Source organism: Hyla sarda, chromosome 3 (assembly GCF_029499605.1).
Source record: "Hyla sarda isolate aHylSar1 chromosome 3, aHylSar1.hap1, whole genome shotgun sequence".
In the NCBI taxonomy this organism is placed as follows: Eukaryota; Metazoa; Chordata; class Amphibia; order Anura; family Hylidae; genus Hyla; species Hyla sarda.
In genome coordinates, this window is record NC_079191.1 from 32,427,309 (window position 1) to 32,452,629 (window position 25,321).

The 25,321-nt window shown below is 43.5% G+C and overlaps 1 protein-coding gene across 5 annotated transcripts in view; it reads right to left on the reverse strand.

The window, feature by feature from the left end:
• PKHD1 (PKHD1 ciliary IPT domain containing fibrocystin/polyductin) overlaps window positions 1-25,321 on the reverse strand; it is a 707,308-nt gene that overhangs the window by 348,442 nt on the left and 333,545 nt on the right. For all 5 annotated transcript variants that reach the window (XM_056564010.1, XM_056564009.1, XM_056564011.1 and 2 more), the window contains 3 exons: window positions 22,057-22,192; window positions 21,716-21,965; window positions 18,378-18,555 (listed from right to left, as the gene is read on the reverse strand). In XM_056564010.1, the coding sequence (XP_056419985.1) occupies window positions 18,378-18,555; window positions 21,716-21,965; window positions 22,057-22,192 (564 nt within the window). The remainder of the gene's footprint in view (window positions 1-18,377; window positions 18,556-21,715; window positions 21,966-22,056; window positions 22,193-25,321) is intronic.

Genomic DNA, 25,321 nt, shown 5'->3' on the forward strand with positions numbered 1-25,321 from the left:
GCCAGGGGGAAGACCAAACTCACTGTATTAATTGTGGCAGGGAACAAAAAAGAGCCACCTAGTGGCTGTTTTTTTCTATTACATTGTAAACATATTTATGTTGATAATTTTAAAAGCAAGTGAATGGGAAAGTGTCTGCTAATTACATAGAGAACAATAGATTAAAAGTTTTATTTGGTGACAGGTATTCTTTAAAGGAAAACGGTCACCTACTGAGCGCTCATGTAACAGGCGCTTATGAATATTTAAATCTAGCCGGCGGACCCGCCTCAAAGCGTAAGTCATCGCTGGAAGAGGGGGACCTTCAGAGGAGCGGGGCTCCGGACTGCAGGTCGGTATGGCAGTCCGAGATCCTGCATTGGTCTCTTATTCGGTGAATCGGGTTATAGTGCGGGTGAACTGTTGACCGTTTTCCTTTAAATATCTATCTACTATCTATCTAAAATAAAACAGAATATGGGGGGCTGCACACTAAAATATTATGCTAAGTTCAGACCGAGGTATTGAGTTGCACTATACCCAAAGTGCCGAAAAAAGAATGTAAAAGCAATAATAATGGAAATCAGAGTGCAGAAGTGCGCTTGGAGAATGGGATATATATTAAGCGTAAAGTTGTCAGGAAGTTTGATGGTATCTGGGGACCCTGGGTAAACCACTTTGACCCCCCATCGAATGATTCCTAGATGATTGTACATCCTCGGTCTGTCTTTGACGTACTATGATTGGCCTGCATGCTGGAGATCTGTGAATGTGGCTCTATTCTTTCTCATACTCACATCTTTCTTTCTACCCTCTTTTGGTGGTTTTGATGGAGCGCCTGTAGGTACCGCTTGTTGAAGTTCTGAGTGTGTGGTGCGAGGGAGACTAATCATTGGGACAGAAGTTTCCTAAAACCTTTGGTTTACTACAAGTGTGTTTTGTGCTGCAAAGGGGTAAGACGGAATGTTCATTTGTGGGGTGGATGGGGGGGTTTATTGTACGTATGTTGTTTTAAAATCTTTGAAAGACCTTTAATAAAACTTATCTGATTTAAAAAAAATAATGGAAATCAGACCTCAAGGAATAAACTGATATTAAATGGGTACTACCGTGCTGACAACTTATCCCCTATCTAAAGGATAGGGGATAAGTTGCCTGATCGTGTGGGGTCTCGCCGCTGGGGACCCCCGTTATCTTGCACGCAGCACTCCGCTCTAATCAGGCCCCGTGGCGAACATCCGCTCCGGGTCTGATGACGGGGCCGGTGATCGTGACGTCACAGCTCCGCCACCTCAATGCAAGTCTATGGCAGGGGGCGAGACAGCCAAAGGCTGTCTGGGCATTCTTGGAGTAATAGTTTTGCAACTTCTGGAGGTCCACAGTATAGAGACCACTGATCTAGACCTTTTCTTCATGTGGTTATACCATTTACAGTGTAGATAGAAGACATAAAATTTCCATATGAACATCATGCCATAGTCTAGTCTACAAACTACTCTTCTCAGAAAAGATAACAGACATCCTAATGGAGGAACATTGTGCCACCTAGTGGTCAAATAAGGTAATGCTTTTTCTTTTTAATCTCATTCTTTCCAAGAAGTAGATGTACAGAGATATTCTTAATGAAAACCTGATCCAGAGCGCTCTGGACCACAGACCAGGTGCAGGTTATCCTTCCAACAAGACAATGACCCTCTCAATGTACTAACCCTTTTTTGCTTATTCTCTTACGCTCTAGGACTGGGTAGTAGCAGGCTTGCATTATTTAGGTTGGGGAGGAGCAAAAAAAAAAAGGCTGTTACCACCCTGATAATGCCAACCTGTTACTGCTTGTTTTGAAAAATAAGTGGGACTCTGTTATTTGGGCTGTAGTACCTAAAAATGCCCAGTAGATGGTGGACTAAACCCACAAATGAACTGCAGCAAAAGTTACTAGGTGATTTATGATCAGCAGCCATTTTGTGAGAGATGATTCAGCACTGGTGGAGAGTCCGGTCGCATTGTGATATCACATAGGTCCTGCTGATCTCCTCAGATGACAGGAAGACAAGCCAGAGAACAGTTGTGCTAAGAGTTGTGAGAGCCTGCCGCACAGAGAACAGCACCCGCTCAGAAAAAGACCTGCTGTCAGCTTTATAGAGACAAGCACTAAGTCCAGGCGTCTGGTGAATGCAGAGAGAGGAGACTGCAGCTGGACTGGCCTAGAGCATTGGAACGTAAGCCTTAAAGGGTTACTCCGCTGCCCCAGCGTTCAGAACAATTTGTTCTGAACGCTTGAAGCGGGCGGTGGGGTCGTGACGTCATGGCCGTGCCCCTTGTGCCTTTATGTCATGCCACCTCAGTGCAAGTCTATAGGAGGGGGAATAATGGTCGCCATGCCCCCTCCCATAGACTTGCATTGAGGGGGTGTGGCGTGACATCACGAGGGGTGTGGCCATGACATCATGACCCCTGCCGCCCACCCCCAGCATTCTAAATCTGCAGTTGGGCGGAGAACTGTGCATGGGCCTTGGAGAATTCCACCAAAGACATGAACAACTTGTAACATTCCAGGGCCCCAGTACAAGTTCTAACATGGATCAGTGGAACTAATAAGCTGCTGAGACTCTAGGGACTCTTTACCCTGATTTTACCCCCTTGTGCCTCATTAACATGTTATAAAACCAATCTGATAATGTTATGATTAGCATTACCTAGGATAGCAATCACTATAATAATCAGTATATTATTATCTGGGATAGGAATCACTATGAAAATCAGTATAATATTATCTGGGATAGATATCACTATAATAATCAGTATAATATTATCTGGGATAGATATCACTATGATAATCAATATAATATTATCTGGGATTAATATCACTAAAATAATCAGTATAATATTATCTGGGATAGATATCACTATGAAAATCAGTATAATATTATCTGGGATAGATATCACTATGATAATCAATATAATATTATCTGGGATTAATATCACTAAAATAATCAGTATAATATTATCTGGGATAGAAATAACTATGATAATCAATATAATATTATCTGGGATAGAAATCACTACTAGCTGAGTACCCGGCGTTGCCCGTTTTTTCCTTAGTAATCCTTGTTGGGGAGGAAAATCAAGAAAGGAGGAAGCTTTTGACTTCATATCCCATCCTCATATATTGTTGTCATATCCCAACCCCATATTCCTTTTCCATATCCCGTCCTCATATCTCAACCTCATATCCACTCCTCATATCCCGTCCTCATATGCCATCCTCATATCTCAACCTCATATCCCGACCTCATATCCCGACCTCCTATCCCATCTTCCTATCTCGACCTCATATCCCATCCTCATAACCCGTCCTCATATCCCGACCTCATATCCCGATCTCATATCCCAACCTCATAGCCAGTCCTCATAGCTCATCCTCACATCCCGTCCCCATATCCCGATCTCATATCCCGTCCTCATATCTCGTCCTTATATCCCGTCCTCATATCTCAACCTCATATCCCGTCCTCGTTTCCCGTCCTCATATACCGTCCTCAAATCCTGTCCTCATATCCCGACCTCATATCCAGACCTCATGTAAGTGTTAATTTAACTATCATATCTTTTTATTTGACATACAAGTAATATGTGTACCAGGTATTATTGAAATATCTACAGCTGTACTGAAGTTATGTGGGAACATACATTTCCCATAGATTTGCATGGGACCTTAAACAAAGACCCTGACCCTCACAAATGGGAGTAGTTAAGGGTTAAATGAACTATCCTATATTTTAAGTGGACATATAAGTGACATGTGACCAAGAATTATCAAAATATTTCCAGCCGTTTGGAAGTTATGCAGTAAAATATATTTCCCATAGACTTGTATGGGACTTTAAACAAAAACCCCGCCCCTGGCAAATGGGGGTGAGTAAGGGTTAAATCACCGATCCTATGTTTCTTGCTGAAACATGTGTGCCAAATTCCATGTTAATATCTTTAGTTGTTTGGATGTGATGTTGGAACGTACATACAGACATTGGGGGAAATATATCAAAACCTGTCATGAGGAAAAGTTGCTGAGTTGCCCATAGCAACCAATAAGATCACTTCTTTCATTTTTGAAAAGGCCTCTGAAAAATGAAAGAAGTGATCTGATTGGTTGCTATGGGCAACTCAGCAACTTTTCCTCTGGACAGGTTTTGATTAATCTCCGCCATTGAGTTTTATATATATACTAGCTGAGTGACCGGCGTTGCCCGGTTTTTCCTTCCTAATCCTTGTTGGTGAGGAAAATCAACAAAGGAGGAAGATTTTGACTTCATATCCCATCCTCATATATTATTGTCATATCCCGTCCCCATATCCCGTCTCCATATCCCTTTCCTCATATCCCGTCCTCATATCTCAACCTCATATCCCGTCCTCATATCCCGACCTCATACCTCGACCTCCTATCCCGACCTCCTATCCTATCCTCATATCCCGTCCTCATATCCCGACCTCCTATCTTGACCTCATTTTCTGTCCGCCTATATCGACCTGATATCCCCACCTCATATACAGTCCTTATATCCATCCTCATATCCCATCCTCATATCCCCACCTCATATCCTGACCTCATATCCCGTCCTTATGTCCTATGCTCATATCCTGTCCTCAGGTAGGAATGATTTGTAATGAAGATATTGTAAACTGAAAATAGAAGGGGACGTGGCTTTGTGGGACTGGGCGTGATTTGCAAGCCAGACCTATGCACAAAAAGGGTAGATAATAAAAGAGGTGGGGCTTAAAATGTGGGTGTGTCTTTGTGAGATGGGGTGTGGCATGCAAGCCGGACTGGCACATTCACCAGGAAATGCAGAACGGAGCTTGCGGAGTAAGGTAAGGTTAAATTAACTATCCCATATTTTAAGTGGACATATAAGTAACATGTGACCAAGTATTATCGAAATATCTCTAGCCATTTGGAAGTTATGCAGTAACATATATTTCCCATAGACTTTTATGGGACGTTAAAAATAAACCCCTACCCTGGCAAATGGGGTGAGTAAGGGTTAAATCACCTATCCTATGTTTGTTGTTGACATATAAGTAACATGTGGCCAAGTTTCATGTTCATATCTTAGCTATTTGGACTTGATGCTGGAACATACACACATACATACATATATACATGCATACACATACACACATACATACTTAGATACACACATACATATATACATACACACACATTGGGGTTTATTTACTAAGAGTGTTGTGTAATTTTCTTTCTGGGTTTTGATTCCCGACAGATATTTTCCCAAGGTATTTACTAAGGTTTCCTTTTCCCTACGTTTTTTTTGTTTTTTTTGTTTGTACAACTGTTCTGATCTGTTGGGGTTTCCTCAGCTCAAATCCACCACATTTTCTTTGGAAACCTTAGTAAATATGTTGGGATTTTTCAAAACTGTCGGGGCCACGCACCTTTTGTCGGGACCACGCCCACTTTCTCCCCTAAATCACATGCAGGATGCAGCCTTTCAGCAGCCAGTCACCCCTGTGATGTCACAGCCCTATATGATCGGCAGCCATATTGCGGCCAGTCACTTCATCCTTTCACTGCAGAGAGATATATAGGGACAGACAGCGCTGAGCTTTTTCCAGCAGCGATTCACCTCCTAGTAAAGTCAGCATTCTGTTGCACAGAGGGACAGAGAGCAGTTTGTTTTTCACAGAAAAGCATTCTTACTGCGGCGATTCACCTCCCAGTCACTGTCTACAGAGATCTATTACAGAGAGGGACAGAGAGCAGTGTGTTGCACAGAAGAACAGCAGCGATTCAGCTCAAGCACAAATCCTGCTTAGAAGCACTGATAGGGAAGGGAGTGAGATTGAGAGAGAAAGTGCAATTTTAGGTGTAGTACACAGCGACTCTGCTGCAGCACTGGTGTCTACTGTTGGTGTTGTGCACAAATACGTTTTTTAAGCATACTGTAGCACATTTTTCTGCCCTCATAAGTGCATACCACATCCTACATCTAAGTGATATACTATTTTGTACCTGGTAAACTCTCAAGGGCCTAGATACTGTGAAAGGCCAGGCAAAAGGACTCACCGGCTGGAGTTGTACTCAAATACTTTTTTAAGCGTACCGTAACACATTTTTCTGCCCACATAAGTGCATACCACATACGTACATATAAGTGGTGTACTATTTTGTGTACTATTTTGTGTCATGTGTCCTTAAGGGGTTAAGCATACTGTAGCGCTTTTTTCTGCCCTCATAAATGCATATCTACATCTAAGTGGTGTACTATGTTGTACCTGTTAAACTCTCAAGGGCCTAGATACTGTGAAAGGCCAGGCAAAAGGACTCACCGGCTGGTGTTTTATTCAAATATTTTTTTAAGTGTACTGCAACACATTTTTCTCCCCTCATAAGTGCATACCATATACCTACATCTAAGTGGTGTACTATTTTGTACATGTTAAACTCTCAAGGTCCTAGATACTGTGAAAGTCCAGGCAAAAGTACTTACCGACTGGTGTTGTACTTAAATACTTTTTTAAGCATACTGCAGAGCATTTTTCTTCCCTCATAAGTGCATACCACATACCTACATCTAAATGGTGTACTATTTTGTACCTGTTAAACTCTCAAGGGCCCAGATACTGTGAAATTCCAGGCAAAAGTACTCACCAGCATTTTTTCCTCTTTGCCTTTAAAAAATCATAACTCTTTCAATTTTGCACCTAAAAATCCAAATGATGGCTAATTTTTTGTGCCACCAATTCTACTTTGTAATGACGTCAGTCATTTTGCCCAAAAATCTACGGCGAAACGGAAATAAAATCATTGTGAGACAAAATTGAAAAAAAACCCGCTGTTTTGTAAATTTTGGGGGCTTCCGTTTCTACGTAGTACATTTTCCGGTAAAAATTACCCCTTATCTTTATTCTGTAGGTCCATACGGTTAAAATTATGCCCTACTTATAAAGGTTTGATTTTGTCGTACTTCTGGAAAAAATCCTAACTACATGCAGGAAAATTAATACGTTTAAAATTGTCATCTTCTGACCCCTATAACTCTTTTATTTTTGCGCACATGAGGCGGTGATCTGAAGTTTTTAGCGGTACCATTTTTGCATTGATAGGACTTATTGATCGCTTTTTATTAATTTTTTCATGATATAAAAAGTGACCAAAAATGCACTATTTTGGACTTTGGAATTTTTTTGCGCGTACGCCATTGACCGTGCGGTTTAATTAACGATATATTTTTATAATTCGGACATTTCCGAACGCGGCGATACCATATATGTTTATTTTTAATTACACAGTTTTTTTTAATGGGAAAATGGGGTGATTCAAACTTTTAATAGGGAAGATGTTAAATGATCTTTATTCACTTTTTTTTTTTTAAACTTTTTCTTTGCAGTGTTATAGCTCCCATAGGGACCTATAACACTGCACACACTGATCTCTTATACTGATCATTCTTATCCCATAGGGACCTATAACACTGCACACACTGATCTTTATCATTGATCACTGGTTTCTCATAGGAAACCAGTGATCGATGATTCTGCCGCTTGACTGCTCATGTCTGGATCTCAGGCACTGAGCAGTCATTCGGCGATCGGACAGCGACGAGGCAGGTAGGGACCCTCCTGCTGTCCTGTAAGCTGTTCGGAATGCCGCGATTTCGCCGCGGCTATCCCGAACAGCCCACTGAGCTAACCTCAGTTCTAGACAAATACTGTGTAGTGGAGCGCATTCTACTGCCCTGATAAGTGCATACCACATACATACGTCTAAGTGTTGTACCATTTTGTTCCTGATAAAGTCTTAACCCCTTAAGGACTCGGACAATTGTTCCTGATAAAGTCTTAACACTTTAAGGACTCAGCCCAATTTTATTTTTACGTTTTTGTTTTTTCCTCCTTGCCTTCTAAAAATCATATCTCTTTTATATTTTCTTCCACAGACTAGTATGAGGGCTGTTTTTTTTGCAAAACCAGTTGTCCTTTGCAATGATATCACTCATTTTACCATAAAATGTATGGCACAACCAAAAAAAATACTATTTTTGTGGGGAAATTGATAAGAAAACCGCAATTTTGCTAATTTTGGAAGGTTTTGTTTTCATGCTGTATACTTTGCGGTAAAATAGACATGTCTTCTTTATTCTGTGGGTCAATATGATTAAAATGATACCCATGATTACATAAACAGCTTAACAAAAATCGCTAACTTTTTAACAAAATTAGTGTGTTTAAAATCCCTGTATTTTGCTGACCTATAACTTTTTCCTTTTTCCGCATAAGCGGTGGTATGAGGGCTCAGTTTTTTGCACTGTGATCTGTAATATGTTTTTTTGGGAATAACATAATTTAAAAAGCAGCAATTTAGAACTTTATTTTTTTTTTACGTTCATGCCGTTCACCGTACAGGATAATTAACATTATATTTTAATAGTTAGAATATTTACGCATACAGCAATAGCAAATATGTTTTTTTAAAGAAAAATGTTTACACTTTTTGGGGGGAAAATGGGAAAAAAATGACAATTGAAATTTTTATTGGGGGATGGGATTTTTCAAATGTTTTTACTTTAATTTTTTACTTTTATTTTTACACTTTAATAGTCCCCATAGGGGACTATTTATAGCAATCATTTGATTGCTAATACTGTTCAGTGCTATGCATATGGCATAACGCTGATCAGTCAAATCGGTCATCTTCTGCTCTGGTCTGCTCGATCTCAGACCAGAGCAGAAGACACCGGGAGACAATCGGAGGCAGGTGAGGGGACCTCCGTTCGCCATTACAGATGCATTTTTCTGACCGCACTCCCGCAGATGCCATGATCTGGATTGATCACGGCATCTGAGGGGTTAATTTCAGACATCCGCGCGATAGCAGATGTCCGCCATTACCGGCAGGTCCCTGGCTGCTATCAGCAGCCGGGAACTGCCGTGCATGACCTGAGCATCCGATGCTCGCGGTGATGTACAGGACGTAAATGTATGTCCTGGTGCGTTAAATACCCCCTCACCAGGACGTACATTTACGGCCTGCGTCGTTAAGGTGTTAAGCGCCTAGTTACTGTAAAAGGCCAACCAAAAGTACACACCTGCTGCTGTTCTAGGCAAATACTGTTTTGAGCGTAGTGAAGCATATTGAAGCGTATTGTATTCCCGCACTAAGTATGTCAGGCAGGGAAGAGCAATACACGTGCACAGAGGAGTGGCAGAGGCCTAAATTCCTCAAGTGCAGGCAGCGGTCACAGCAGACTAGGGGCGAGTGGCAGCAGGAGTCGCAGCGAGTGGCCTGAGCTCCCGGTATCAGCTAGCGGTCGTATCTCGATCAGCAGATCTGCTTTCATCGATCATCCAATTCATCACAAGTGACATCTGACACCCCCAGTCAACAGTCGGTGAGTTCCTCAGACACAACCCTCAGAGGAACTCCACTATTCAGTGAGGATGATCTAATAGAGGAAAGTCAGCGGCTACTGTCCAGCCAAGAAGTTGAGGAAACATCCGCCGCTTCCTCTGCTAGGCGGGCAAGTAGTGATGAGGAGAGGGACGTGGGAGGTGGTGTTGCCAGTGTTCAGGGTCCTGAAGCAGACACTGTTGAAGAACCTGAGGAGGACATCAGTGACGTGCAGACACTTGTTGATAATGATGAAGCCGATTGCAATTGGGAGCCGGGTGCAGAAGGGGCTTCATCATCATCAGGAGAAGAGGATTGTAGGTTGCCTGTGAGCCAGCAGTTGAGTCAGCAAGGTGGCTGCATGGTTGGCAGTCAGCATGGTGGCAGAAGTTAAAATTCTGGAGCCAAAACGTGCCTGGGGGAGACCACCTGCATCGGGGCAGCCTAACTTCCTGGGAGGTAGTGGAATAGGGATTCCTGGAGTTGGCGGCAGTAGCAGTCAATTAGTGTGGACTGTTGGTGGGAAAATTAGCTACTTGGCAATGTGGCAGTTTTTCATCAAGTATCCGGAGGAGGTTAACATAGCCACATGCAAGATGTGTTGGCAGAAGGTGAAGAGTGGCCAGGGTCCCAATGTTGGCACCACGGCACTGTGTCAACATATGCTTCGCTATCATAAAGCGGCCTAGAAGAACCGTGGCTCCAATGTGGTGGTCCAACCTGCTGCATCACCCAGTGGCATCATCCAGTGCCACCTCAGCCGTCATACCCATCTTCTGTCACTTCAGATGCTCTTACTTCTCCTACTTTGAGTCAGTCATTCTGCCAGCAATCCATTGGCAAAGCCATGTCCAAGAGACATCAGTATGCGCCCACTCATCCAATGGTGCAGAAGCTGAATGTGCTCCTGTCCAAGTTGCTGGTGCTGCAGTCCCTCCTTTTTCAAGTGGTGGACTCTGCACCTTTCCGAGAACTGATGGCTTGTGCCGAGCCAAGGTGGAGAGTCCCAGGCCGTCATTTCTTTGTGAAAAAGGCAGTACCAGCCCTGCACAATTTTGTGGAAGAGAAGGTGGGCCAGTCCTTGAGCCTGTTGGTGTGTACCAAAGTGCACGGCAGCACCCACGTTTGGAGCTGTAACTATGGTCAGGGACAATACATGTCCTTTACGGCCCACTGGGTGAATGTGGTTCCTGCACAGCCACAACACAAACTTGGACAGGTCACGCCACTTCCCCCTCCACGCTCTCAGGCCGTTGGTCCTGTGTGCGACTCCGCCTCCTCATCCTCCACTGTATCCTCAGCCTCCACTGCACAGACAAGTCTCAGTGCCCCTTCAGCATAACATGTGTGCAGGGCATGGCGGTGTCACGCTGTTCTACACATGGTTTGCCTTGGCGAATGTAGTCACACAGGGAAAAAACTGCTAAAAGTCATTCATACAGAAATCGGAGCATGGCTTACTCCTCGTAAACTGGAAATGGGAACCATGGTGACTGACAACAGGAAGAACATCTTGTCTGCGCTGCGACAAGGAAGGCTGAGCCTTGCGCCCTGCATGGCACGTGTTCAATCGGGTTGTCAAGCGGTTCCATTTGCAAGACATCCTAACAATGGGATGGAAACTTTGCATGCACTTCAGCCACTCGTACACCACAAAGCACACCCTCCTTGAGCTGCAGCGTCAGAACGGTATTCCCCAACATAGTCTGATTTGCAACGTTGCCACACGTTGGAATTTCAACCCTCCATATGTTGGACCGACTATACAAACAGAGAAAAGCCATCACTGATTTCTTGGTGATCCAAGCAGATAGGGGAACACCCCAGTGTAACTTCAATGTCAACCAGTGGCAGCTCATACGTGACACCTGCCGTTTGCTCAGGCCCTTTGAGGAAGCCACATTAATAATAAGTCGCCGGGATTACGGGATGAACAACGTCATTCCACTGCTTCATTTCCTATATCACGTGTTGGAAACAATGGCTGGTCAGGGCACTGGAGACCTAGCACCTATATCTCACGGCCACATGAGCCCTGTGGGGGCTGAACTGGAGGGGGAGGGGCACAGTGGAGCACAGATTAGGTTTCGCGAAATGGGCGGTTTTTCTAGTCATCTGAGAGGAGGAGCAGGAGCAGCCAGAGGAGCTAGAGGGTTATGAGGAAGGCGAGACAGAGGACCCAGACACATCGTGGCAGTATGCAGTGGAGATGGAGGCAGGGAGTTCCTCCGAGTCACTTGCACAAATGGTAGGATGCATGCTCAGTTGCTTGCGTAGTGACAGCGAATTGTCAGCATTCGGCAGCGGGATAACTTCTGGCTCTCCACCTTATTGGACCCTCGCTTCCAGCACAAAATGAGGGCCTTTTTTACACCCACTAAGAGGGAGGACAAACTGTCCTACTACAGAGACATCCTACGTAGTCAGTTTGCCATCGTCCTTCCTCTCGCAGGTCTCACTCGGGGGGCCCTCTGCGTTCATCTTCCACTGCCATGGCTTCCAAGGGTGGGGTGGCAGGAGCAGTACCAGCTCCATCAGCAGCAGCCTGAGTCTACAGTCGCTGATGAGTAGCTTTCTTCACCTGCATAGTGAAGCAACTCATTAGCAGCAGGCAGACCTTGAGCAAGACCTAAACCATCAGGTGGTGGCATACCTTGACATGCCCATGCAACACACCTTGAAGATCCGCTGGACATCTGGGCAGCCAAACTTGATTTGTGGCCGCAACTAACAGAGTTTGCCCTGGAAAAGCTGTCCTGCCCGGCCAGGCATGGATCAGCCAGGATTTCCACCCACCAATGCCTGATGCTTCAGAATAGATTGACCATGGTGCCACACCAACACTTCACAAATATGGATAGTGCCAAAGAGATTTAAGGCGCTGCTCCCCAGTTACAAAAATTCCTTGGTTTTAGACCTTTTTTCATCCATCTTCGTCACAGGGTACTGTTAAAGCCACCTACCGCACCACTCTGTCACTGGGTCACTTTCAGGACTCCTGATGCTGCTGCTGCCACCTCCAGGCTGTCTCATTCTGCCACCATATGTTCTCCTCATGCTCCAGCCACCTCCAGGCTGTCATTCAGCCACTATATGTTCTCCTCATGCTGCCGCCATCTCCAGGCTGTGCCATTCAGCCACAATATGTTCTCCTCATGCTTCTGCCACATCCAGGCTATGTCATTCAGCCATATGTGGTCTCCTCATTCTGCCGCTAACTCCAGACGGCTGTGCCATTCAGCCACTATATGGTCTTCTCATACGTTGGCCACCTCCAAGCTGTGACATTCAGCCACTATATGGTCTCCTAATGCTGCTGGGACATTATCCAAACATTTTTATGGTAGCATTAGCTACCATAAATCTTCAATTTAAATTTGAAAATTCATCTTTTAATCTTAAGGAATGTGAGGCCCTATGGTCTCCTTATGCTGTTGGGACATTACCTAAACATTTTTATGGTAGCACTAGCTACCATAAATCTTAAATTTAAATGAGAAAATTCTTCTTTTAGGGTATGTTCACACGTATGCAGATTTGATGCTCAGGATTTGATGCACAGGATTTTCTGCAAAGGATAGGGGATAAGATGCCTGACCGCGGGGGTCCCACCGCTGGGGACCCCCGTGATCTTCCACGCCGCACCCCGTTAACATCAGCCCCCGGATCACAGGGACGGAGCATAGTGACGTCACGGCTCCGCCCCCTCAATGCAAGCCTATGTTGCAATGATATCATTGCAACACCCCAGACACCACATCTTCATTTTATTTCTAGGTAAAAAAAAAAATGCATACATATATATTGTTTTTACGGGCAATCGAACATGTGGTAAATAATAGGGTGTTGTTATGAGGTTGCAGGTGTACAGGTTATCAGTGTACAGATCATTTTGAATAAAGTATATACAGTAAAATTCCTTTAATCTGATAAGCCGGAAAGTCTCTATCGAGGCGACACAATATCACTGCACTTTAGGAAAGCCAAGCTTAGAAATCAATCTGCTTAAAATAGATATACTAGATAGATAAAACATGGCTGCTTTCTTCTAAAAATGGCACCGCACATATCCTCAGGTTGTGTGTAGTATTGCGGCTCAGTTCCATTAGGGCTGAGCTTCACCTGTGGAGAAGTGTGGCGCTGTTTTTGAAAGAAAGCAGCCATATTTTTCTAATTGTGGACCACACTGAGTGGGTTAATGGGGGAGATTTATCGAAACCTGTGTAAAGGACAAAATGACAAGTCGCCCATAGCAACCAATCAGATCGCTTCTTTCAGTTTTGAAATGCCCTCTGAAAAATGAAAGAAAAAATCTGATTGGTTGCTATGGGTAACTGGTCAACTTTTGCTTTATACAGGTTTTGATAAATCTCCCTCAATGTCCTCAAAAATAAAAAGTGCAGAACCTAAATGGGAGATTTAACCGAATATAGAAAAAAAAATGTTTTCCACTGTCTTCACAGACGAAAAGAAACGGCGGGTAATACAGAAAGGGATAATGTAAACTCTTCATCGCATTAGTTTGTTATTGGGGTATTTTTATTTAGACCATTGTTTTCCAACCAGGGTTCCTCCAGCTGTTGCAAAACTACAACTCCCAGTATGCACTGACAGACCGTGCATGCTTGGAGTTGTACTTTTGCAACAGCTGGAGGCACACTGGTTGGAAAACCTTCAGTTAGGTTCTGTTACCTAACTCAGTATTTTCCAACCAGTGTGCCTCCAGCTGTTGCAAAACTACAACTCCCAGCATGTACTGATCGTCAAAGTGCATGCTGGGAGATGTAGTTATGCAACAGCTAGAGGTACGCAACTACAGCTGTTTGCTGTTTGGGCATTCTGGGATTTGCAGTTTTGCAACATCTGGAGGTCTACAGTTTAGAGACCACTGCATAGTGATTTCCAAACTGTGGACATCCAGATGTTGCAAAACTACAAATGCCAGCATGCCCAGACAACAAACTGCTATGTGGGCATGCTGGGAGTTGTAGTTTTGCAAAATCTAGAGGGCCACAGTTCACCGCACAGTGATCTCCAAACTCTGACCCTCCAGCTGTTGCAAAACTACAAATCCCAGCATGACAGCTGTCTGGGCATGCTGGGAGTTGTAGTTTTGCAACATCTGGAGGGCAACAGTGTAGAGACCACTCTCAAACTGTAGTCCCCTAGATGTTGCTAAGCAACTTACCGGCTTCCGTCGGATCCAGGGAGCCAGCTGCACGACATGCCACCAGCGCCGATCTCCGACACTGATCATCGCCCGCAGCCTCGTCCGCAGGGTAAGTGGATCTTCGGCGCCGGTCCCCTTCGTTTCCCCGTCCTGCCCCGCCTATTGTGGGTGGTCAGAGCGGGGAAAACAAAAGTTAAGCCCCCCGCCCCCGATCTGCTATTGGTGGTGGCATCTAGACCACCAATAGCAGGGATAGGAGGGGTGTCACCCCTGCCACCTCACTCCTATCCCTTCAGGGGGATCGTGGGTGTCTTGGACAACCGCGATCCCCCTTATTTTCCAGGTCACTGGTCACCATAGACTCGTAATGACCCGGAATCGGGCAAATCACAAGTGTGAATTCACTTGCGATTTGCGCCGATCGCCGACATGGGGGGGGGGAGGGATCTGATGACCGCCCTGGGCATTTGCGCGGGTTGCCTGCTGATCGATATCAGCAGTCACCCCCGTCCAGTCCCCGCCCGGCACGCGGCAGGGACCGAAATTCCCACGGGCGTACAGGTACACCCTTGGTCCTTAAGTACCAGGGAGCAAAGGCGTACCTGTACACCCTTGGTCCTTAAGGGGTTAAGGTTCAGTCTCCAGAAATGGTTGGAAAGCCAAAAACAGACAGCCGTTTTATGCAATTTGTGCAACTCTCAAAGACAGTAATGGGATTTGCAAACGCTACCCTCCCGAGGGACAGTAGCTGCATGGCTAGTGGTGCTACAGTGTTTAAATAATTCCCACTAACCTCTATGGGAGTGATGTGAATAGTGTAAAATGGCAAGTTTAAAGTGTTTCTGTCATTCAAAATCACTTTTGACATGTCACATGTCTCAGTGTTGGGTCAACAACCCAACCGATTTGGTGCTCTTCACTCCCTGGCTCGATGGCTGTTTTACAAGATGGCCCAGTCTATGGTTTTGTTAAGCCATCGATACTTCACTCCCCGCCTGACAGTCATCTGTGTCGATAGCTGTCAGGCAGGGAGTGACGAATCGGTGAAGGTCTCAGCACTGTCTCAACTGATTCAAAATGTTTAAATGTCTCTGTGACAGGGACACTTAAAATGGGTATTCCAGTAAAAAGCTATTTTATTTTTATTTTTTTCATATCAACTGGCTACAGAAAGTTAAACAGATTTGTAAATTACTTCTATTAAAAAATATTAAAGGGGTTATCTACCATAAGGTGATTTTAGTACTTACCTGGCAGGCAGTAATAGACATGCGTAGGAAGGATTAGCGCTTGTCTTAGGGATAAATGGCTATGTTGTGAGATTACCATAACACTGTGACTAGCTTTTTATTTCCTGTTTGAGTTTTTATTTTTTGACTACAAATCCTATAATTCCATTTTCCTCTCTCCCACACATCAGCCACCCCACCCATTGAAACATAAATGACCTGCATCCATTCAAAAGACCTGTGGTTTTCAATCAGGTTGCCTACAGCTGTTGCATTAGTTGCAGATTGATCTCTCTCCCACCAAGCGATCACTCCACCCATTGAAGCAGACAGGCTCCCTGTCATCAGCTGACAAAGGAGTCAGGTCTCGGCCGCATTGCAACCTGGGAAAAATCTGAGACAACAGTCATTTTGTATGCTGGTAAAAATAAATATTGGTGCGATAATCACAGAAGAATTGTGAGAAAACCGTCACATACAGGTACAGACACTATATTATGGACTACACTAACTTTACAGCCCCTGTAGCACAGTCAAATAAAAACATTACTGGAATACCCCTTTAATTCTACCAGTATCTATCAGCTGCTGAAGTTGAGTTGTTCTTTTCTGTCTGACAGCAGTGCTCTCTGCTGACACCACTGTCTGTTTCAGGAACTGTCCAGAGCAGAAGCAAATCCCCATAGCAAATCTCTCCTGCTCTGGACAATTTCTGAGACAGACAGGGGTGTCAACAGAGAGCACTGTGGTCAGACAGAAAAGAACAACTCAACTTCAGCAGCTGTTAAGTACTGGTAGGATTAAGATTTTTTTAATACAAGTAATTTACAAATCTGTTTAACTTTCTGGAGCCAGTTGATATGAAAAAAAATTGTTTTTGACCGAAGTACCCCTTTAAACTTCATGAACCTGGCCTAAACTGCACACCGGTATATACGTGCGTGCAGCATAGAGATCCTGACACTGTGACTCCTCTCACCCCTTACACAATATACTATATATAGCATGTTACCAAATAGATCACACAAGTCACATGTTATTATATTCTCCATAACTATAAAAGGTACGAGGAGAAACAATGAGATCCCTTTAATCTCTTTGACAGGGGGATTTAGAATTAATCCTAAAATGTTGAAAGACGGGTCACCGTGAATTATGACATCATTTTAGTTTTCATAAGTTGTCAATTACAATTTAGCTTCAACCCTTTAAGGACACAGCAAAGTCTGACCTTACAGTGTACCTGTAGTGCGCTTTTCCCCGCTTCGTCTCCAGATCAGGGACGTTTCAGCACTGACACTCCGATCGGTCAAAACTTTTAACTAGTCTCCCTGGATGTCAAAAGTTTTTTTTTTTTAAGGACTGGTACAGTTTAAAGGGATGTCCTCTTTAGATAAGCTATTACTTCTGCCGCCCCAGTGGTCAGCTGTAATCTGTGGGGGAACCGGAAAGCAAATGTGCAGTATCCCTGCAGCGCCACTGCAGGAGAAATGAATAATTACACATTTTCCAATTATATCAACGGGCCGTTCACTATTGTACTTTTGGCACAAAGTGACAAAATAAACCTACATACCCGAAAATAGGGCAGAGTTGACCTGAAAAGGGGCGTTTTCATAACCCAACCTATTTATTATTGAATTCACACAAAATCCTGTGAATAAATGGCTGAAAATTCTCACCAATAAAAAGCTGGTCAGAACTTTCCCGACATGTGTGTTAATACAGGATGTAACTTAAGATAAGTACAGGATAAGTAATGTAATGTATGTACACAGTGACCTCACCAGCAGAATAGTGAGTACAGCTCTGGAGTATAATACAGGATATAACTCAGGATCAGTACAGGATAAGTAATGTAATGTATGTACACAGTGACCTCACCAGCAGAATAGTGAGTACAGCTCTGGAGTATAATACAGGATATAACTCAGGATCAGTACAGGATAAGTAATGTAATGTATGTACACAGTGACCTCACAAGCAGAATAGTGAGTACAGCTCTGGAGTATAATACAGGATATAACTCAGGATCAGTACAAGATAAGTAATGTAATGTATGTACACAGTGATCTCACCAGCAGAATAGTGAGTACAGCTCTGGAGTATAATACTATAACTCAGGATCAGTACAGGATAAGTAATGTAATGTATGTGCACAGTGACCCCACCAGCAGAATAGTGACTACAGCTCTGAAGTATAATACATGATATAACTCAGGATCAGTACAGGATAAGTAATGTAATGTATGTACACAGTGACCTCACCAGCAGAATAGGGAGTACAGCTCTGGAGTATAATACAGGATATAACTCAGGATCAGTACAGGATAAGTAATGTAATGTATGTACACAGTGACCTCACCAGCAGAATAGTGAATACAGCTCTGTAGTATAATACAGGATATAACTCAGGATCAGTACAGGATAAGTAATGTAATGTATGTACACAGTGACCTCACAAGCAGAATAGTGAATACAGCTCTGGAGTAAATACAGGATATAACTCAGGATCAGTACAAGATAAATAATAGTATAGTATAAACAGTATAAAACGTGAATGTAACAGTATGACAGCTCATTTACTTACCTGTAAGGTGGTTTTAACATGGGGAACATGGAATATAATGGTGTATGTCTCTTTATCCAGCAGCAGGGCTTGCCAACCATGCAGATTAGATAAAGTGTCCGGGACATAATTCACAGTGCCCGTCTGGTTCCTGCTGTTTTGGATAGTGATGTTGTAGCTGACACCGGGGGCTTGTTCTCTAAAAACAGATCAATAGAACAAGACATATTGGAGTGCTATATGGGGCTAAATGCAGTTTTTCCCAATCCCAATGGTGCATGTATCATTTCTGTATGTACCATAGAAGCAGCCCTTAAAGCTATAATAAGCCTGTAGGAACGGTTTAGCTCTCTCCCAGTTCCTCATGGGCGGTAACTTGTGATGGTTTTCATTTTTTAAAGACATTGCAGTGGAAAAAGGAAACTTGGTTAAAGGGGTACTCCACTGGAATTTTTTTTTTTTTTTAATGAACTGGTGCCCGAAAGTTAAATAGATTTGGAAATAACTTCTATTAACCCTTACAGTACTTATCAGATGCTGTATGCTCCACAGGATGTTTTTTTTCTATTTTAATGTCCTTTCTGTCTGACCACAGTGCTCTCTGCTGACATCTCGGTCCATGTCAGGAACTGTCCGGGGCAGTATAGGTTTGCCATGGGGATTTCCTCCTACTCTGGACAGTTCCTAAAATGGACAGAGGTGTCAGCAGAGAGAACTGTGGTCAGGCAGAAAGGAAATTCTAAAAGAAAAGAACTTCCTCTGTAAATATACGGCAGCTGATAAGTACTGGAAGAGTAAAGAATTTTAAATAGAAGTCATTTACAAATCTGTTTAACTTTCTGGCACCAGTTGATTTAAAAAAAGTGTTTCCCAGTGGAGTACCCCTTTAAAGGTTCTAAAAGTGGATTAAAAAGTTCTGCCTAGTTGATTATCAGGAAACATATATTATTGAGTAGTTTAAAGACATTATAGTGAGGTTGTATGATAGAACCAATAATCTTTCAGATCTGAAACTACAATATTTCGGTGTGGGACATTGTATACTGTTATCAAGGGTGTATGTACAGAAGAGGTAACACCAGAGGCTGTTAAAGGCCTCTAGAAGATGTTAAACTCTAGCCCAGTTCCTCATGGGCAGTGTCAGTGGATTCCACTTTCCAACACAAGCTGCCCATGAGGAAATTACAGTGGGAAGAAAAAAGCTGGTGGGTAACAAACAAACCATGATGCTTCCAGACCCAAGATGCTGGGTTTTAGTGTCCTAATGAAAATCATTAGAAGGCACTATTGATATCCTTGAAAGGGCTAGCATGTCATCTCAATAACTTTTACAGTATCTCAAAAGAATTACATAGTTAGTCTTAAAGAGGTACTCCAGTGGAAAACTTTTTTTTTTAAATCAACTGGTGCCACAAAGTTGAACAGATTTGTAAATTACTTCTATTAAAAAATCTTAATCCTTCTAGTACTTATTAGCTGCTGAATACTACAGAGGAATTTTTTTTCGTTTTGGAACAAAGAGCTCTCTACTTACATCATGAAAACAGTGCTCTCTGCTGACATCTCTGTTCATTTTAAGAAGTGTGCAGAGAAGAGAAAATCCCCATAGCAAGCATATGCTGCTCTGAACAGTTCCTAAAATGGACAGAGATGTCAGCAGAGAGCACTGTGCTCGTGATGTCAGCAGAGAGCTCTGTGTTCCAAAAGGAAAATAATTTTCTCTGAAGTATTCAGCAGCCAATAAGTACTAGAAGAATTAAGATTTTTTAATAGAAGTAATTTACAAATCTGTTTAACTTTCTGGCACTAGTTGATTTAAAAAAATAAAAAAAAGTTTATTAATGATTATCAGGAAACAAATATTGTCAGCTGGATTAAATGGCTTATTGATCTTCCAGATACAAAACTGCAAAGAGTGGAGAATTACATTTTTTAGAAGTAGTGCTGAGATCACAGGTGTATGTACCATAGAAGAAGCCCTGAGGGGAGATTAAAGCTCTGCCCCAGTTCCTCGTGGGCGTGGTCAATTTGGGCTTGATTCCATTATCCAAAGATAATATGAAATAGAAAGCGAAGAAAAGGCAGAAGGGTCCAACAGCGGATGAAAAAAGTTTTGCCAGGTTATCAGGAAACAGAAATGATTGGATAGTTTATAGATATTGCAGTCAGGTGGTGGGCTGGAAGCAATAATCTTCAGGATTCAATACTACAATGTTTCAGTGTGGGAAATTGGTATTAAGAGTGTAAATAGAAGCTGCTATAGGCAGACTTAAGTTCTATCCAAGCTCCTCATGGGCAGTGCCATCTTGTGTTCGATTTCACTTTTCAGGACAAGTTGCCATTGCCCAAGAGGACATTTTCAGTGGGAAAAAAACTGGCAAAGTTCTGCTAAAAAAAAAAAACCATGATGTCTACAGTCCCAAAATTCTAGATTTTTATGTCTTTACAGAACAGTAAGAGGGCGCTATTCTCTTTGGCAATTTGACCTTCTCCATTCTACTGATCTCCTTGGTTGAGCTGGCATGTCACTTCTATATCTTCACAATGTTTATATGGAGCACTAGTGATGAGCGTCAGGGGCTATATTCGAATTTGCGATATTTAGCTAATATATTGACGATTATTTGTCCTATGTTCACGAAATTCGCTTATTCGCTATGTTCGTTCACTTTTTGCTCCATGCATAAATTTGCATGTGAAAGTATAGTGTTGAGCACCACATAGTGTTGGGCACCACAGTGGCTATGCATATTTAAAAAATAATACTTTAGCATATTACTATAAGAACTATATAGGAGGAACCTCACTGGGGGGAATTTATCACTGGTTTTCGTGTAGGTTTTGGCAAAAAAATGAGTATTCACTGTATTTACCTTTCTACCTGTCTTTTTGAAGTGTGGGATTAATGGGATTTGGTCTGGGGTTTTAGAATTTACACAGCAATTTGTAGCGCAGGCACAGATTTCATGTTATTTGTTTTAATTGCTATCCTGTTTCGTGTTTATTTGCACAATTTTCAGCCACCGCTTCCCAGTTATACATTTATTTTACACGAGAATACATGTTTTAATGGATTATATAAGGCCCTATGTTTTGTTTTACTACACAAATAACTGGTGAAGGATTATCCCGCTCTCTCTGGCAGCAGGCGCGTTTACTGGGAGGTAAGGTGACTTTTACGAGTTGAATTTTTGCAAGGTGACTCTCGAAAAGTAAGTCTGGAAGTTTTGACCTCCTGTCGCACACTGTTCCTGTTTCATTGGCCTTTTTTTTTTTTATACAGGAACTTTGAAGTATTAGCAGGGTCATAAAAATCAGCCTCCATGTTTATGTGATGCCAAGCTTCTGTCACTACTTACAGGGCAATGGACATGCGGTGAAATGTTACGTCTGATTTACACACGCGGCCAGACGCCCCACCACTAACGTAATCCACCGCCCGGCAGGAGGAATCCGGGAGTATACCAGTGTCAACCAGCAGGTGGCTCCCTTCTGACCCTGAGACTGAGCCATCAATGTCGTTCATCAGCGCACAGTGAGGATACGGGAAAAAGACCTTTCTAGGCGAGTTCAGGAACTTCAAGGTTTGTGTTTTTACTGTGAAGCCACCTAGATAAAAAGGAAAAAAAAGAAGTCTTAAAAAAGTTCTTAAAAAAACTTTATATAAACAGAAAAAAGTAAATAAACCTCTTCAATTTACCTTGACCCATAATGCACCCTGAGCAGGTACTGATGGAGCGGCATTCCTGCCGGTCAAAGTTTACGAAGGTTGTGTTGGTAATGACCACCTGGAACCTTTTAGGAGTAACTATACCGGACGTCATACAACCGCCTGTCTGAATGAATGAAAGAGACATAGAACTTATATCAACTGTCAACAAGACTGCTAAGGAATTGTAATGTCACCAAGATAAACTAAGCTCTGCCTCTCTTAGAATGTCATCTACCGTATTTTTCGCCTTATAAGACGCTCCGGCATATAAGACGCAACCAATTTTAAAGGAGGAAAATCGAGAAAAAAAAGATTCTGAACCAAATACAATGTAAAGTATAGGATAGTGATCTTCAACCTGCGGACCTCCAGATGTTGCAAAACTACAACTCCCGGCATGCCCGGACAGCCTTGTCACCGCTGCCCTGGATGTCGCCCTCCATCGCTGTCGCCGCATCCCCGGGGTGTCCCCGTCGCTCCGGAAACGTCTCTGCTGCCCGGGATCCTTGCTCTCCGTTGCCGCTACGCACGCCGCTCCTATTGGATGACGGGACAGCGTGCGCAACGATGTGATGACGACGAAGGAGATCACCTGCATGGCAGGCGCTCCTGGCATGGAGCAGATCGGACACGGAGGCAGGTAGGGTCCCTCCCGGTGTTCTGTAAGCTGTTCGGGACGCCACAATTTCACCGTGGCGGTCCCGAACAGCCCGAGCAGCCGGTTTAGTTTCACTTCCGCTACAGATGCGGCGGTCAGCTTTGATCTCCGCGTCTGATGGGTTAATACAGGGCATCACCGCGATCGGTGATGTCCTGTATTAGCCGCGGGTCTGGGCCGTTGATGGCTGCAGGGACCGCCGCGATATGACAGGGTTTTAATGCAGGCAAAATGTGTCTTTGCCATATAAGATGCACCAACTTTTCCCCCCCTAGTTTTGGGGAAGAAAAAGTGCGTCTTATACGGCAAAAAATACGGTTATTTTGTCATTCTTTAACTAAGCAAATGTAGAAATAACAGGTCCAAGTGCAGGACAGATGTGAACAGTACCCAAATACCCAATAGGGAGCAGTAGGCTAGTGAACACTGCATGGCAGCTGCTGATTAGTCAAGAGGGATCATCTTGTAGTTTCCCAGTACCAAATGAGTTTAGTTGCAAAACTGTTTTTGTGCATTTTATTACAATAATAGCCAACACATTGGTGAAACAAGGGTGTAAGGGTTACATTTTGCATTACTGTTGTATCAGATGAATGATGCCTTGGTCACATGATGCTCCATAGCCTATGGTTTTGCATAGAAACCTTGAGAAGGCTGTGGAAAGAGTCCCTAGCCTATCCCCTTTCCCAGGAGAGGGGTGAACCCAAAACCAGTCTGGATCAGGCTTTTGCCAGAGCCACATGTCTCCAAGCTCAGCTCATGCTGGGCAGATCAGTCAGTGTAGTTAGTTAAAGTCTGGCTCAAGCCAGCAGAGTGCGAAAATTTCCTCTAGGCATACCTACATCTAGGCCAAAGTGTTACTTTTAGGTGAAATCATCCAGTTTAATGTAAAACCAGCTACAAGCAAGTCACTGTCCATTTCCAGTCTACACTGTAAAGGATAAAGTGTTTTGAGTCTTCAACTCCAAGAAGGAGTTTTGTCTTCATCGGAGGAGAATAATGCTGAACCAGAGCCCCTCTGCAAACAATATACTCTTCAGTGATCTACAGTCAGAGTTAGTGCTGGACTGCTGTCGGATCGTTGAAAAGTTTTCCCCTTATGTCCAACCGAGTGTGCCGCAACCAGGAGTAAAAGTACAAGTATTGAACACAGTAAGTCTCATCAGTAGAGAACAGGCTAATTGGACTGTGTGACATCTGTATCTGCATTAGGGTAGGTTAATACTTTGTTAATGTCCACGTTAATCATATCCATCGGCATTCCATCGAAAAAGAGAGGCAGATGTATACAGTTTACGGGAGCAGAGGATCCCATTGATTTCTATGGCCAAACAGAGTGTCCTAGTGACTTCATTTGGGACGTATGCACAATTTTCAGCAGACTCAAAACGGCGGGTGCTGCACATTTTAAATAGCTCATGCATCCCAAAGAATCACTAGGTGACTCCATTTGTCCATAGAAATCAATAGGATTCACTACGCCCAATAACCGAATACATCAGCATTCCACCGAAAATGATTAACAGGAGTAGTATGGTAGTATGACCCTACCCTAACTTAATGAATAGAACAGCAGTGCATTTTATTTGGCTATCTTCATCAGTCCCATAGGTAATGAATGGAGCTGCAGTGCATTGTACTTGGCTATCTTCATCAGTCCCATAGGTAATGAATGGAGCTGCAGTGCATTGTACTTGGCTATCTTCATCAGTCCCATAGGTAATGAATGGAGCTGCAGTGCATTGTACTTGGCTATCTTCATCAGTCCCATAGGTAATGAATAGAACAGCAGTGCATTGTACTTGGCTATCTTCATCAGTCCCATAGGTAATGAATGGAGCTGCAGTGCACTGTACTTGGCTATCTTCGGCCCCGTTCACACTACAGAATTGCCGCAGAATTTCCGGGCGGAATTCCGGGGCGCAATTCCGCGGTGTGAACTTTAACGTTAGTGTGAAAGGGTCTCCGCGAGACCCGTTCATATTGCGGAGTTTCAGCGGCGGACATTTCCGCCACTGAAAGTGTTCCGCGCAAAGAAAGAACATGTTCATTCTTTGTGCAGAATCTGCGAGTGGACCATAGCCGTCAATGGTGACGGCTCAGTGCCCCGCAACCCTAGCGCTGAAGTATCCTCGGCTGTGGCCGCCAGGCGGAATCTCCGCTCGCGGAATTCAGCCGCGAGAATTCCGTAGTGTGAACGGGGCCTTCAGCAGTCCCATAGGTAATGAATGGAGCTGCAGTGCATTGTACTTGGCTATCTTCATCAGTCCCATAGGTAATGAATGGAGCTGCCGTGCACTGTACTTGGCTATCTTCAGCGGTTCCATAGGTAATGAATGGAGCTGCAGTGCATTGTACTTGGCTATCTTCATCAGTCCCATAGGTAATGAATGGAGCTGCAGTGCATTGTACTTGGCTATCTTCATCAGTCCCATAAGTAATGAATGGAGCTGCAGTGCATTGTACTTGGCTATCTTCCTCAGTCCCATAGGTAACAAATGGAGCTACAGTGCACTGTACTTGGCTATCTTCATTAGTCCCATAGGTAACAAATGGAGCTACAGTGCACTGTGCTTGGCTATCTTCATTAGTCCC